The following is a 16,391-nucleotide window of genomic DNA, read 5'->3' as shown; positions in this document are numbered from 1 at the left end:
CTTATGTTCTCTCTTTTAGTCTAGTTGGAGGCTTATCAGTTTGACTGATTTTAAAAATTACTTCCATTAACTTTCTCTCTTGTTTGTTTTCTATTTTTATTGACTTCTGCTCTTATATCTCGTTTCTTTTCTTCCAGTTGTATTAGGTTTTAATTTGCTTGCCTTTTTTCTAGCTTCTTAAAATATAAGCTTAGATTTTTGATTTTATATCTCCTTTTTAAATAAAAAAAACTTAAAGCTATAGATTTATCACTAAAAAATGCCTTAGGTGCCCTATACAAGTTTCGATACATTTTATTTTCATTTTCACTAAGTTAAAAATAGTTTGTAATTTTCCATGTGATTTCTTCTTTGAACTGTGAGTTATTTGGAACCTATTTCCAAACATTCGGGGACTTTCTAAACATCTATCAGTTTTTTCTCCTGCTCCTTCTCCTCTTCCTTCTTTTATTGTTGATTTCCGGTTTCTCTATGGTCAGATAAATACTTTGTATGATTTTAGCATTTTCAAATTTATTGAGACTTGTTTTGTAGCCCAGCATATAGCTTGTCTACTGGTAAATGTTCCATACATGCTAGAAAAGAATGTGTATTCTGCTGGTATTTTATAATTGTCAATATGTCAAGTTTAGCTGTTAGTATTATTTAAGTTTTCTATATTTTTATTAATTTGGTCTATTCTATAAAACGGTGAGAGAGGAGTGTTAACATTGCAAACTATAATTATGAATTTGTCTTGTGAATTTGTCAATTTCTCCTTTCAGTTACGTCAGTTTTTCCTTCATGTAATTTAAAGTTCTGTAATTGAGTGCATACACATTTAGGATTCCTATATTTATCTATTTTATCTTTGGTAACAGTACTTGTCCTGAAGTTAATATCACTACATTGTCTGAAGTTAATACTGTTCCTCAGATTTTCTTATGATTAGGATTTGTATGAACATCGTTTTTAATTTTTTTTACTCTTTATGTTTTCTTTAGACAGCAGATGGTTGAGTCTTATTTTTTAAAATGCTTTCTGATAATTTCTCCATTTCAATGAAAGCATTTAGATCATTTACATTTAATGCAATTATTGATATATTTGGGTTTAAATATACTGTCTTGCTATTTGTTTCCTGCATTTCCCTTTTTACTTATTTCCTACAATATTTTATATTTGTTATTTTGTTATTATTCCATTTTGTCTTTCCTGTTGGCTTGTTAGCTATAGTTGTAGGATTTAAAACATGCATTTTAAATTGGTCAACATCTACTTTAAATAGCATAATACCATGTCACGAATGATGTAGGAATCTTACAACAATATATATTTCTATTTCTTCTTCCCACTTTTTGGTACTATCATTGTCATAATTTCTCCTTCTACATACGTTATAAAACCTGCACCTTCATTGACATTATTTTTTGCTCTAAGGAGTCAATTATTTTTGAGGACATTTAGAAATAAGGAAAAGTCTTTTTTTTTTTTTTTACTCACACATTTACCAATTCTAGTTTTTCATTCCTTTGTGTTGATCCAAATTTTCATCTGGTATAATTTTCCTTCACTTGAAGAACTTTATCATTTCTTGTAGTCTGCTCATGAAGAATTGTGTCAGGTTTTGTCATTTTTGAAGAGTAGTTTAATTAAACATAGATTCTTATGTTGAGAGATTTTGTTTTTCTTTTAGCAATATAAGGATTTTGTTCCATTGTCTTTTGGCTTTCATTGTTCTATAAGAAATCTATCAACATTATCTTTTTCCTTTGTATATGATGTGTCTTTTTTTCTCTAGCAGCATTTAGTATTTGATTATGATGTGCACCAGTGTATTTTATTCATATTTAACTTGTTTGGGATTCACGGGACTTCTTGGATATATGGTTTATAGTTTTCATTAATTTTGGAAAAATTTATGCCATTATATTTAAATTTAAAAATTTCTGCTATTATTTAAAAAAACAGAATTTTTTTTTGCTTGCCTTCATCATCTTTGTAAATTCTGGTTCCATTTTACTTGATTTTTTTTTTCCCGTTAAGAGTCACATTTTTCTGTGTCTTAAAATAGGTCTTAAATTTTAAATAGATATTGGGCACTATAAATTTAACCTTCTTCAATGCTTGTAACTTATTTTTTGTCTTAAAAAAAATTAGATCTTCTTGCAGGATTTAAACCACTTGGGGATCTGCTTTTCCCTTTTGAAGCTTGCTGTTTAAGCTTTTTTGGGGGGACAGATTAGCCCTAGTACTACAGCACTATTTTTTTCTGAGATTTCTACCAAATATCCTGGATGTTCAATAAGGGTTTTCCATTCTGCTGGCTGAAATTTGAAAATCTCCCACATCTATGTGAGCTCTGGAAATTGTTTAGCTTATAGTACTTCTGGTATTTCTTTGCCGGGTTTTGGGGAGTTTTACCCCATGCATTTGTGACTTAGTATTCATTAGTAGATGCAAAAGGATACCTATGTAGGTTTCTAGAGCTTTTCTTTTCCATAACTACTTCTCCAGTTGTCTGTCTTGCAAATTGCTGCAACTTAGCCTCCATGACGTCTGATCTTGTTTTCTTAACTCTGTAAGACCGCCGGGGTCTGCTTAGGTTATTTCTCCCTTCTGTGTTCACTGTGGTCCAGAAAGTGCCTCCAGGCAAAAAGCCAAGATAACATGTGGCCCATATTGTTTGCTTTCCTTCTTTCAGGGATCAAACTTCCCTATTAATTTTCCAGTGCCTGAAAACAATTGCCTTATATATTTTGGTCAGTTTTCTGTTTGTTTTTAATAGAAGGAGAATAAGGTTTTAGTAACTCCATCATAACTGGAAGCAGAACTCCAGTAACTTTTTTTCACATGCTACAAAAATAAGAAATTCTCCCAATCAAGATGCTTGTCGAGCAGGTCAGAAATGGAATACATTTGCCTTTATTTTTCTGGTTTATGTGTTTTTTAAAATTAAATATATACATGTCATTTATAATATTTAAGATATAAAATTATGCTGTATGTTAGAAAAAAGGTATAAATATATGAGCACCACTTATATTTACAATTATTTAATGACTTCACAGTCCTCCTTTTTTTATTTTGAATTATACACACTTTTAAAATGTATTATCTGGTTACTGTACTCTGTACACAGTCAGCAGTACAAAAACTGTCTTTGCAAATAGCAGCTTTTAAAAATACATATACCAATCTATATGCATTAGATATTTACTATTTGTATTTAATGTTTTATTTTTAGTTTCCTTAAATTATATTGTTATAAGATAGGAGGTTGATTGCCTTGTTTTCTAAAACTTGGCTTCAAATTTTTCTTTTAGAATAAAGATTAGAGTTAAACACAGGATGCTGAGAAAGTTCAACCTGATAATCACAATATTTGTAATTAGCACATATACAATCTTTTATCACATTTTTTGTTATTTTATTTTTTTCAGGCTAAAATAAGGCCACTAATGGGTCTGAGGAGTGTGTGCATAGATAAAACCATATCATTGTCAAATATAGTTAGATTTAACTGGGAATATCGTGTGCACATGCACCTATATACATCAAATGGGTACATAAATTTCAGTATTCTTATTATTGCCAAATTTCAAGTCTTAATTTTACTCTTTTCTTTATTTATGACATAATAGGTCATGGTGCGGTACTCCAGGAGTAACTATAAAGTATTTCCTGTGTGACATAAAGCTTTACATAATCCCATTTGGATTAAGGTGTATAGAACCAAGTCTTATATTCAAATAAATGATAGTATGTGGAATGTGGGTGCATCTTACTGTAACCAATTTGATTAGAGTGTTTTCTTTTCTCTTGAAAGATACAATTCATCTGCAGAAAGCATGTATTATTCTAATAAATTAATAGAAATAGTATAGTGCTATATTAAAAAGGAAAAAAAGGAAGGAAAGAAGAAAGGAAGGAAGGAAGGACAAAGGAAGAAAATTGCCTAAAATTCCCCTATTGAGGGAATGGAGATTAGGTGTAGAGCAAGTAAAGAATTGAGCTGTCTTCAATTTAAAAAAATCCACATGATATACAGCACTACGTATTTTACTTAATCCTCACAAGTGGTGTGGATTACTAAGTGGTGAACTGGCTAAACTCAAGTGTATTTTTAAAAGTCTTTCTTAAAAATTCTAAGTTTCAAAATATAGGTTCTATTTTCTTAAAAAGATATTTCTGCTATATATGTGTCTAATTAAGACCAATTATTTCCTTGTTTGATACCTATTTCCTTGTTTGATACCTATGATACTAAAGCAGATGACCCCTATAAAGTGTTTGGTAGTAGTTGTAATCACAAAATGGTTGGAACTGTGTTTGCTCTGTGTTCTGTCTCTCTGGAATAAATATTTCTATTTTATTCCGGGAGATTCAACTTCCATTTCTTTCTGGGTACAATGCTACTTCTGTGTTTGCAGCCTAGACTTGGACTGAATTTGTAGAATGTCTTAATAGTTATTGAAATGTAATGTTATTTGCTTATACAAATGCTACTAAAATAAAAATATTAAAACTATGAAAAGTACATTTTATATAAAGCAGACAATACACTTGGTGAATTTATTTAAATTTCATTAATAGGGATTTATCTAAGCACATTTTATTATCATGTTGACATTAAAAAATCAACTGTCAGGATCTATTTTCAACTTTCTACGCATTCTAAGGATAATGTTCTTTTTGAATCTTTAGAAATAAACCATGCTTAAAATCCAAAATTTTCCTGATTAAAAACCCTCAACAAACTAGGCATTGAAAGATCATACTTCAAAATAATAAAAGCAATCTATTGCAAACCCACAGCTAATATCATGAATGGGAAAAAGCTGGAAACATTCCCATTAAGCAGGAGCAACACAAGGATGCCCACTCTCACCACGCCTATTCAACTTAGCACTGGAAGTCCTAGCTAGAACATGGAGGCAAGAGAAGGAAATAAAAGGCCTCCAAACAGGAAAAGAAGTCAAATTATCTCTCTTTGCTGATAATATTATTCTATTCCTATAAACAACCAAAAAGGTCCTGGAAATGATAAATGTCTTCAGTAAAGTTTCAAGATACAGAATCAATGTACAAAAATTAGTAGCATTTCCATGCACCAATAATGTTCCAAATCAAGAATGCAATCCCGTTTACAATAGTCAAAAAATAAAATAGCAAGGAATACATCTAACCATGGAGGTGAAAGGTCTCTAGAAGGAGACCTACAAAACACTGCTGAAAGAAATCATAGATGACACAAACAAATGGACAAACATTCCATGCTCATGAATTGAAAGAGGCAATATTTTTAAAATGGCCGTACTCCCCAAAGCAATTTACAGATTCAGTGCTATTCCTATCGAACTACCAATGTCATTTTCCATAGAATTAGAAAAAACCTATTATGACATTTATAGAAAATGAAACAGAGCCTGAATGGCCAAAGCAATCCTAAACAAAAAGAACAAAGCTGGAGGCATCACATTACCCGACTTCAAACTATACTATAAGGCCACAGTAACCAAAACAGCATGGTACTGGTACAAAAACAGACACATAGACCAATAGAATGGAATAGAAAACCCAGAAATAAAGCTGCACACCTACAGCCATCTGATCTTCAACAAAGTTGATGAAAATAAGCAATGTATAAAGGACTCCCTATTCAATAAATGGTGCTGAGACAGCTGGCTAGCCATATGCAGAAGTGTTGAACTGGACCCCTATCTTTCACCATCTACAAAAATTAAATCAAGATGGATTTAAGATTGGAATGTAAGATCTCAAACCATAAGAATCCTAGAAGAAAACCTAGGAAATACCATCTGGATAACAGATGCTGGTGAGGCTATGGAGAAAATGGAATGCTTATATTGGGGAATATAAGCATTTATTGCTTGAGGGAAATATAAATTAGTTCAGCAACTGTGGAATGCAGTTTGAAGATTTCTCAAACAGCTTAAAACAGAATTATTATTCGACCCAACAATTCCATTACTGGGTATACATCTGAAGAAAAATAAATCATTCTACCAAAAAGACACATGTACTTATATGTTCACTGCAGCAGTTTTCACATTGAAGAAGACATGGAATCAACCTAGATGTCCATCAACAGTAAACTGGATAAACAAAACATAGTACATATACAATATGGACTACTATGCAGCCACAAAAAAGGAAAAAAAAGCATGTCCTTTGCAGCAACATGGATGCAGCTGGAGGCCATATCCTAAGTGAATTAATATAGGAACAGAAAACCAAATACCACACGATCTCACTTATAAGTGGAGGCTAAGGATTATGTACACATGGACATAAAGATGAGAACAATAGACATGGGGGACTAGCAGAGTGAGACAAAGGGATGGGGGCAAGGACTGAAAAACTACCTATTGGGTACTATGCTCATGATCTGGGTGATGAGAATCATTCATACCCCAAACTTCAGCATCACACAATATACCCATGTAACAGACCTGCACACGTACCCCATGAATCTAAAATAAAAGTTGAAATTATTTTTAAAAATATGGTAAAAAAATGAAAATAAAAATCCATCATGCTTTTATGCTTTTGCTGATTGCTGCCTGGAAACAGCAAGTTCACCTTCAGTGGTTCCAAAGTGTTATTAAAAAATACATGTTAATATTAAAATATCTTTTAACAAAACTTTTTTAATTCCAAAGAATATCTGTTATGAATGATGCCCAGGACATTAACCAATCACTTAGGTCTTGACATAATGTCACAGGAAAAGAAATTTTTAGTCAATGACAGGGGAAAATTACATGTATATTATGTATAAATAGGTAAGTGTATATTGCATGTACATATATATAATATATGTATTATATATATACACACACATACACATGTATATGAAAGATTAGTTTACAGAATAATTGTTGTGATGATATATATGGTTAACATTTTTTATGTCTATCTATCTATCTATCTATCTATCTATCTATCTATCTATCTATCATCTATCTATCTATCACAGTATAAATGAGTATTTCCCATTCTAATCTAGCCTCAGCTTGAAATGGAAAATAATCATTAGTAATAAATTACAGATACTCTTTTTATAGCAGTAAAACTGGACTGCAAGTTTCAATTCCTGAAGCCATGTTGCTCCAATTTTATGCCCATAGTTCCCTAAGGTTCCAAAAGACCTTTTGGTGTCTCCACTTCACAGAGAGAATCAGATTTGATGGAATACAGTACCCATATATGTAATCCCATTATCTCCTCAATTTTCTGTAATTTTTTTCTTTGCCTTACTCTAAATATTGTAGAAATATTAAATTCAAGGTACTATTCTATCCTAATAGACAACAGAAGAGAAAGCTACTTACAGCCAATCAACATGACACAAATTGAAAAGATTTTCTCCGAATTCGTGTTAGGAGACACATTCCCGAATCCTACACTGGTTAAACTGCTGAAGGTAAAATAAAGTGCTGTGACGTATTTGTCTTTAATGGATGGTCCAGAACTTGAGTCACTGTCATTGTAACGTTTCCCAATTTGTTGTCCTAAGGAATCCAACCATCCGATTTTGTCAGTCAGATAAGGCCTTTCTACATTCCCAATCGCATACCAAATGCAAGCCAGCCAGTGAGCAATCAGGGCAAAGATGCACATTAAGAGCATTAGAACAGCAGCGCCATATTCTGAATATCGATCCAGTTTCCTGGCCACGCGCACAAGACGGAGGAGTCGGGCAGTCTTCAAAAGACCAATTAATGTTGTTGTCTGTAGAAATAAATGTACACAGTCAGAAACAGTCAGCAAACAATTCAAAGTACATTCATATGAAGCAAAATGGACAAAAACAGGTTAAGACAATATGGTAGCATTAAGGATAACTGCCTATTTAAATTCAGTATTAAACTTAGTTCTTTTTTTTTATGTGATACCTGCTTTGGAAAATACTTTGAAAGTGCATGACACATTAATTTAGTATTGTGGCATGCAAGGCATGGGGCAGAGAATCTGTCTTGTTTTATGTTCTGAGTGCCTTGCATAAGTCCTCAGTGACACATTCATTCACCAACATATATTCTAGTATGTTACTGTGTGCCTACTAAGGCCACACACTGATATTATAGTGTTAAACAAACAGACATTGTTACTTTCCTAATAGAGACAGTTATTCAATAGGCAAAGTGTCTAATCTAATGAAGAGAAAACAAGATCATAGTCTATTGAGGAGAGAGAGATTTTTAAAAAAGAAACAAATAATTTCAGAGAGAGAAAAGTGCCATGATGATAGTAGGCAGACAAATATTATAGAGGGTATTTGGAGGCATGGATTGGGGTAGAAACTGCTTTAAAAATGAAGACCAAGAAGGGCCTTGCTGAGGAGCTGACATTTGAGTTGCAAATCATCTGGATAATGAGAAGGAGCCAGTCAAGCCCCTTCTTCCCATAACTGTGGGAACACTCATTGGATGATTGCATGCATGAATTAGGCACTACATTTAAATGCATTTTTTATTCCTAAGTGTGCTAAATTGAGAAATTATTTCTTGATGTCCCAGTGATATTATAATTGCATTTTGCTTTTGGCTATGATATCTGTAACTAATTGGGTGATTATTACTGACCAGGTATCTAATGATAGGCTGCTTCTATATAATAACAGAATACTTAACTGGTGGTTTGGACTTCAAATCTGATAAGTACAAATTACAAGTTCATTTCTTAGGTTTCCTAAATAATGTCAACTATAAGTACTATATAATTCACAGGGCATATAATTATTCCATAGTTACATGGTGTTTACCAATCAATTATTGAGTTGTTTTATCTGTTCATTATTGCTGCTTATTTCCCAAAGCACATCCAACTACTATATCTTAATGGAAGAAATAGCACATGGAATAACTACCATACCCTATGTATTAATATTGATGATGACAAAGGAACACTAAATATTAAAAAAAACTTTTTCATTAAAATGTTCTGGCTGGGTGTGGTGGCTTGTGCCTATAATCCCAGTGCTTTGGCAGGCTGAAGCAGTAGGATCGCTTGAGCCCAGGTATTTGGGACCAGCCTGGGCAATATAGTGAGACTCGGCCTATACAAAAAATTAAAATAAAATAAAATAAATTAGCTGGGTATGGTGGTGGATGCCTGTGGTCCCAGCTATTCTAGAGGCTGAGGTGGAGGATCACTTGAGCCCAGGAATTTGAGATTTCAGTGAGCTATTATTGTGTCATTGCACTCTAGCCTGGGCAACAGAGCAAGACCCTGTCTTTAAAAGAATGTTCTAATAAGTATTCTACAGTTTCTTGTTTTTCCTTTGTGCCATAGTGATCACAAGGGAAAGGGGATCACTTAGTCTCCCCTGAATTATTCTCTGTTAGTACTGGAACCCTTTAAAGGTGAGAGGAACTTGTGTAGTTGACACGTATTTATCATAACTAGACTCTGGTCTCTGCTCATTTGGGGATGTTTAGAGAGGTGAGTCTTCTCTGTCTCCAATACTGAGTTGTTTTTCAGAGTGTAATGAAGGTGCTTGCATTTTTTTTCTTCTTTATAGATTTAAAAGTATATTTCTTCCTATGAATGAATATAGGTTTTAAATTATTATTGGCTGGATCCCTGAGAGAAAAGCAAACTTTCTTAATGTATGTATTACCAATATTTTAGCTTAGCAGTTATGTGCTAGGACTTTGGAACAGACAAACTTATGTTTGAATTCTGCCTCCATACCTGTGTGTCCCCTTGGATAAGTTATTCATTTAATCTTACACTTCATCTGTATGTGAAGTGTAGTTTCTTCATCTGTGAATACAAATAATAAGGCCAACCTTACAGAGTTATAGATAATACCCAATAAATAGGAACTCTGTATTTCTATTTAAACATCCTTTACATTTTTCTTTCCATCAATAAGCAAGAACTTTATGTTGTGAAATGGGTTGAAAGAGCTACCACCCTTTTTAAATGCAATACTTAGATATCTGGAATCACAAGTGGGGGCCTTTCCGTACTGGCCTTGCAGCTCCCCTCAAGAAACCGCAGGGGCGTTGAAAGACAGGGACTTCATGTAGGCACACTGACTGCTCAGACTCTGGTAGGAGTCACCCTGGTTCAACATTTCACCATTTCTACACAGTTCAGCTTCCTATGTTTATTTTTCCTCTTAATTCTACTTTCTGTTTATTTGTCCCAAGAAATCAGAAATATTTGAGAATTATTGTTAAAATTTTCTTGGTTTTGGAGCAAAATTTCTTTCCAATCCTCAAAATAAATGAAGTATAATAAAAATTCTCCAAAGAGTTGGTTAAATGAAGTGAAAAGCTTTAAAATAAATGAGCTGTTTTTATAACATATTGTGATAATAAGTACTAATGACTCTGCTGGTTGTAAAGAGGGTACAGTAAAAATGATGTTTTGATAAGAAAAGCAATGAAATCTGCTGTGCATGCAACCTTCCTTTTTGCCTTCCTTCCAAAGAAATCTCTGATGTTTCTTCTAGCGTTCTATCAAAATGAAGTTAAAATCTGTATGATAGTAAGTTCTCTAAGCAGATAAATCAATATAACGTACATAGTAACACACAAGTGACATCATTTCTGGAAAAAGAAAGTTTAAGAAATACGGGACATGTTGAAGTTTCAACATGTATGGCAGTATTCATGCTAAATAATTGCAGAAGTAATGAGAGAGCCACAAAGGATGGAGAAGGGGAAGAAATTACTAAGTAGTAATTATATCTCTCAGTTGCATTATAAGGATGAGTGAATACTGACTTCAACAGTCAAAGCTATTCTCTTGTAATTCTGTAACATGTACTCCAGAATAACAACATATGCTGGCTTGACAATGTAACAGATGCCTTGCCTTACTTCTATTGTTATCAAATTGCGGCTAACACACCTGGGCATTCTTTGTTAGCTACAGTTGTGTATAACACATCTTGTAGATGATGCTTAGGATTGTAATAACTCTTTCTTGCTTATTATTTTAATATTTCTTTAAAAACTTAAGGTGTCTTGCCCCAGATTGCAGAATAGAGAGAAGTGATTGCATTAAAATCTAAGAGAGAGTAGATTTAATAATTATTAATCTTCTCCTGCCAATTTGTTACGAACCCTTAGTCCCATTGTTTAGTTTAATGGGCCATCTTTATGTTACCTGCAAGTGAGAAACAGGACCAACAACTACTTTATTATATTGTGCTAAGATCAGAATTTGACTGAGTATAATTGTTTTCAGAATGCATAATAATCTCCCAGCACATCTAATTTCATGTAATATCCAGACATTATGGAAATCTCAATTTTTTGATTTTTGAAAATATAATAAATGTAACTATCCATAAATTTTTTCACAATTTTAAAAACTAGAGATAAAAAACTGTCTCTTAGATGGTATTTCTTAAACTTTTCACTGGTGTTAGAAAAATATTGTCTGTTTATTGTTATTCCTGAAAGCAACTAAAAAGAGCATAAAAGCTCACTAGATGGCAAAAGGTGGTTATTGTTATAAAATACAAACACATAATGAAAATAAGATATAAAAAGAGGTGAGTCATTTTGCAGTACATTGCAGCAAGGCACTTTGTTTTCCAGTCCTGCCACTAAGTATAGCAAAGAGGACATAATGGACTCTTAACAAGTCAAGTCTTCACCCACCAGCACCCATGCTATCTCAGAACTCAACTCATTTATTGTGATTGAATAATTTTCCAACTATTTTTTCCAAAATGTCACAGTAAAGTCAGTCTCTGTGAGATTTTTATTTTTAATGTATCTTGTCAATATTATTGTTTTTAATCTAAAGTAACTCTTTTTCCAAAAATTCAATTATTCATTTTGCTGGGTGGCTGATTAATATCATTGTTTCAAAACTTTAAAAATACATCCACATCCACTGTTTACTAAGCCCTAGATACCTTCTTACATTGAGGTAAAAGTTAGTTTCCTTTATTAGGTATATTAATTTTTAAACTAAACATTATTTAAATATATATATATATATATATATATATATTCTAAACAATGAAATTTTGTATGTATGTTAGACACTAGGTCCAGACTCAAGAAGACTGTGTGGTTGTTTTTTGTAGATATTTTACAATAAATCAGGCAAGATTCTGTCTTCATGCCAGTGGAATTCTTTTTGAAGGCTTGAAATTAGAATAAGTAACTTCTTGTCAGTATTAAACAACTCTCTACTCAAGAATAAATTGTCTACAGTTAAACGAAGAGAGACTCATTAATAAGAAAAAATATTTTGTTCAAAAATATTAAAAAAATTTTGAAAAATAATTGTACCTTATTTTTTAGTAAACATTTTTAAAAATCTTATATTTAAAACATATTATTTCAGAAATTTACTCTCTAAAACCTTTGCCTATAAATAAGTGATACAATTATTCTTCTATAAATAAAAATATGTAAGTATGTGATCTTTGGTTTCATATGCAGGGTTGATTGAATGATCACTGAAACTTTCTACTTAATCCATCATTTGTCCTTTTTGTCAATAAATATTTGGGTGCAAGTGGGGAAATGTTAGCACTACACAAGTAATAAATTTCATTACTCCACACTCATATTTTGCTTTAGATTTCATTTCAGCTAATCCCCTCTAAGTTCTGGTATTTATATACATCATTCAATTATTTATCCAATAAATCTCAACAATATCGGAAACTAGTTTCTAGTCCTTTGTTCAGCTTAACTACATCATTGTAATATTTCTAAGGATGCATTTACTAATACAATCAAAGAGATATATTTTGAATGTGTCTAAAACCTTGGGGAATTACCTACATTATAATTCATTTATATCAGACCTCATGAATACTTCTAAAGTATGGCTTTTAAAGAGGAGATTTTTACAATTTCACTGGGAAACTCATTTCAATATTTAATAACCTTTATTATTGAGACACTTATTTTTGTTTTGTTTTATAACTAACATTTTATTTTTCTGCAATTTGAACTTGCTTTGGCTTTCTCTACAGTAACAGACAACTGACCATCAAGTGATTCTAAACAGTAGTATGCAAATGTTACAACAAATAAATAAGTAAGGATGTCATATTTTTTAAATGATAATTTGACTTGTCCTGAGAAATATTTTACCAAGGGTTATACTTTATGCCACCTCTAGCAAAACGTAGACAATCAATCACATACAAATGAACAAATGATCAACTAAAAGCAAAATAATTTTTCCATTGGGGATCTTATATCTCTTAAAAGTCATGCCATACATTTTTAGAGGCATGACAAATAGCTCCAAATATAAGCCAATAGAAACTTCTGTCTAAACTCCCAAAAACTAAGGAGACTTAGCAACTTTATGTGTAGACATGTATATGTATATGTGTCTGCAAAATGTGATTTGTTCCTAAAAGTTGAACATGATTATATTGGATGTTTTAGAAGTAAACTAAAGATATCTATTATAAAGATCAAGTTCAGCTGTCAAAATGCTCAGAGTTTGCATATAGATACATGCTAATATTTTCCTTGCATCAATTTCACAATTCATCTATCAGACTAATAAATCAAACATATCATTATGATCAGAATCCCTCTTTTCTATTGGAATTTTCCCTCAAAGAGCACCGTAGTTACTTAAGTTTCAAAGGCCTTCTTTGCTTGTATTCAGGATTCAGAAAAAATAACGGTAAAGTGTGAAAGGAAAGGGGTCAATGAAGCAAATAATTAATTGCAAGAATCCTAATTTTCTGGGGAGTAAGAGGTTAATGAAGCATGTAATTTAGCAGAGTTTTGTAGATTTCAGCTGCTAATATCTCTGAAATTAAGATTTGCCACAGATGAGCTAAATATGGGAAAATATGGGGCGGATAATCAAAAGTTAACTTTCTGGAGACTGAGCCAATAACATTATTCCTTTGAACCAATGATACAGAGAAAATTTGCCAATGATTGACCTAATGGGTGGTATGATGTTTGCTGATGCAGAAATTAGGAAATAGAGAATCTTTTTATTGTCTCTCTGGATGGCATTATCATCAGGAAGATATTAATGACATAGGCAAGCCCAGTTATTGCCAGTATTTATTTTCTTCAACATGTTTTTTTAACATTATAGAATATCCTCTAGTTATTGTAGGTGATTTGTAATCATGTAAGAAAAAAATTAAACAGTTATATCTTCTTCTCTCTCTTTTTTTTTTTTTTTTTGAGATGGAGTTTCGCTCTTTTGCCCAGGCTGGAGTGCAGTGGCGCGATCTCTGCTCACTGCAAGCTCCGCCTCCCAGGTTCACGCCATTCTCCTGCCTCAGCCTCCCGAGTAGCTGGGACTACAGGCGCCCGCCACCACGCCTGGCTAATTTTTTTGTATTTTTAGTAGAGATGGGGTTTCACCGTGTTAGCCAGGATGGTCTCGATCTCCTGACCTTGTGATCTGCCCGTCTTGGCCTACCAGAGTGCTGGGATTACAGGTGTGAGCCACTGCGCCCGGCCGTGCCATGTCTTCTTTAGTAAAATCGTATATGTCAATATATCCTCTTAGCATTTATTAACACCTGTTACATAGATTACATAATATAGATAAAAATTTGATTTTTTTATAGGGTTGAATATAAATAAAAGTGTTACAGTATCTTAACATTTAGGGAAATTGGCAAAGAAGATATTAATGTTTAATTGACATTGACAAAATTATGTTTTCTGAGCTCATCTATGATGCTTTGATGGACAGAAAACATTTAGGACCGGGCACACTGGCTCACGCCTGTAATTTCAGCACTTTGGGAGGCTGAGGCAAGCAGATCACTTGAGCTCGGAGTTTGAGATCAGCCTGGGCAACATAGTGAAACCCTCTCTGCCAAAAAATATGAAAATTAGCTGGGTATGGTGGCGTCTGCCTGTAGTCCCAGCTCCTCGAGGGGCTGAGGCAGAGGATCACTTGAGCCCGGGAGGCAGAGGCTGCACTGAGCTGAGATTACACCACTGCACTCTAGCTTGGGTGACAGAATGAGACCGTGTCTTAAAATTAGGCAATTAAGAAATTATGACTGTTCTTATAATTTGTTGAAAATCACTCTTAATTTGTTTATTTATGTACTTATGCATTTATTTATGTACTTAAGCATTTATTGTGTAGAAACATTCATCTATGAACATATGAAAGCCCTCTCCTGGGATTCCTCTTTATCCCAGATATGGCTACTGGATCTTGTATATCTAAACAACAAAATCCCTGCCACTTTAAAAAGTGTAGGTTTTAAGGCTTTATTTTTGACCTGTCAAATATGTGTCTCCAGACCCTTAACAGATCCACACAGAAAACTGACACATGGTTCTTGTTTAGAAGCTAATCCAAACCAATCTTTGTCAGGATTGTATCTAACATTTAATTTAATGGATCTCATTTCTCTTCTTATACTCACATATTATTTTTCTAGGTGCTCATGGGGTGCTTGACTTCCTACATGTCACCTGTAGTTGAATAACCAATAGTCATCACAAACTTAAGGGGGCTAAAACAGGAATTTCTTCCCCACAACACACTTTTTCTCGCTAAGGTTTTTCCATCTGAATAAATGCATTACCATTTATAATTTTGCTTCAGCAACCCTCCTGCCCTTCACCAAAGAAATGTTTCAATAAGAATAAACGAGCAACAAAAAAAGTTTGCACCACCCTTAATTCTGCTTTTTCTCCTACTCTTCCATTCAATACTTAATCCATCAACCAGCCTTGGCAGCTCACCTCCAAAATATATCCCAAATTTCTTTACTTTTCTTCATTTCTGTTGCTATCAAGCTGTTGTTTTGTCCTGCATCACAACGTGTGGTCTGAACTAGTTCCCTGCTCCTAGCCTGACTCTCCAGTCTGCAGATGACAGCCTTTGCAGTCTTCAAAATGTCCATCGGATAATATCATTCCTGTTCCAAAGACTCCATTGCAGCCAGAATAAGTAAGAAATCCCACATATCTAGGTGATTTGGTCTCTGTCTCTGCCTTCTCAAACCTTAGCATTCCACCTCTTACTGTGTGGTTCAGCCTGGCAGCCACCAGCCATCTTTCTGTTCCTCTACCATAACAAACTTGTTCCCCAAATGCGACATTTGCACTAGTGTTTCCTTCTGTGTGAAATGCTCTGCACGGTGGTCTCATGTGGATGGTTGCTTCCTGTCAAGTCTCAACTCAAATGGCCTCTCCTTACTGGCCTTTTGTAATTTCCAATTCAAATTAGCCATCCATCCAGGTCATTCTCTATCACATCCACCTGCTTTGCTATCATCACAGCATTTACTCTTTCCTGAAAACTTTCTGCACTGCGTTTGTTGGTTTGTTTATTAATGGTCTTTTGTCCTCTGCCATCCCCTACCCCTGTTTCTCAATTCTAGAATGTAAGTTCCTGGACAACACAAGCTTTGTCTGATTTACTTCTGAATCTCTAAACCT

The 16,391-nt window shown here is 33.5% G+C and overlaps 1 protein-coding gene across 3 annotated transcripts in view; it reads right to left on the bottom strand.

Moving 5' to 3' along the window:
* The window catches only part of KCNH7 (potassium voltage-gated channel subfamily H member 7), a 475,937-nt gene that overhangs the window by 59,873 nt on the left and 399,673 nt on the right, over nt 1-16,391 (bottom strand). For all 3 annotated transcript variants that reach the window (XM_055291950.2, XM_055291948.2, XM_055291949.2), the window contains one exon: nt 7,338-7,737. In XM_055291950.2, coding sequence (XP_055147925.1) covers nt 7,338-7,737 — 400 coding nt within the window. The remainder of the gene's footprint in view (nt 1-7,337; nt 7,738-16,391) is intronic.

Source organism: Symphalangus syndactylus, chromosome 9 (assembly GCF_028878055.3).
Source record: "Symphalangus syndactylus isolate Jambi chromosome 9, NHGRI_mSymSyn1-v2.1_pri, whole genome shotgun sequence".
In the NCBI taxonomy this organism is placed as follows: Eukaryota; Metazoa; Chordata; class Mammalia; order Primates; family Hylobatidae; genus Symphalangus; species Symphalangus syndactylus.
Note: the sequence above shows the minus strand (reverse complement) of the source record. Positions and strands in the feature narration are given on the sequence as shown.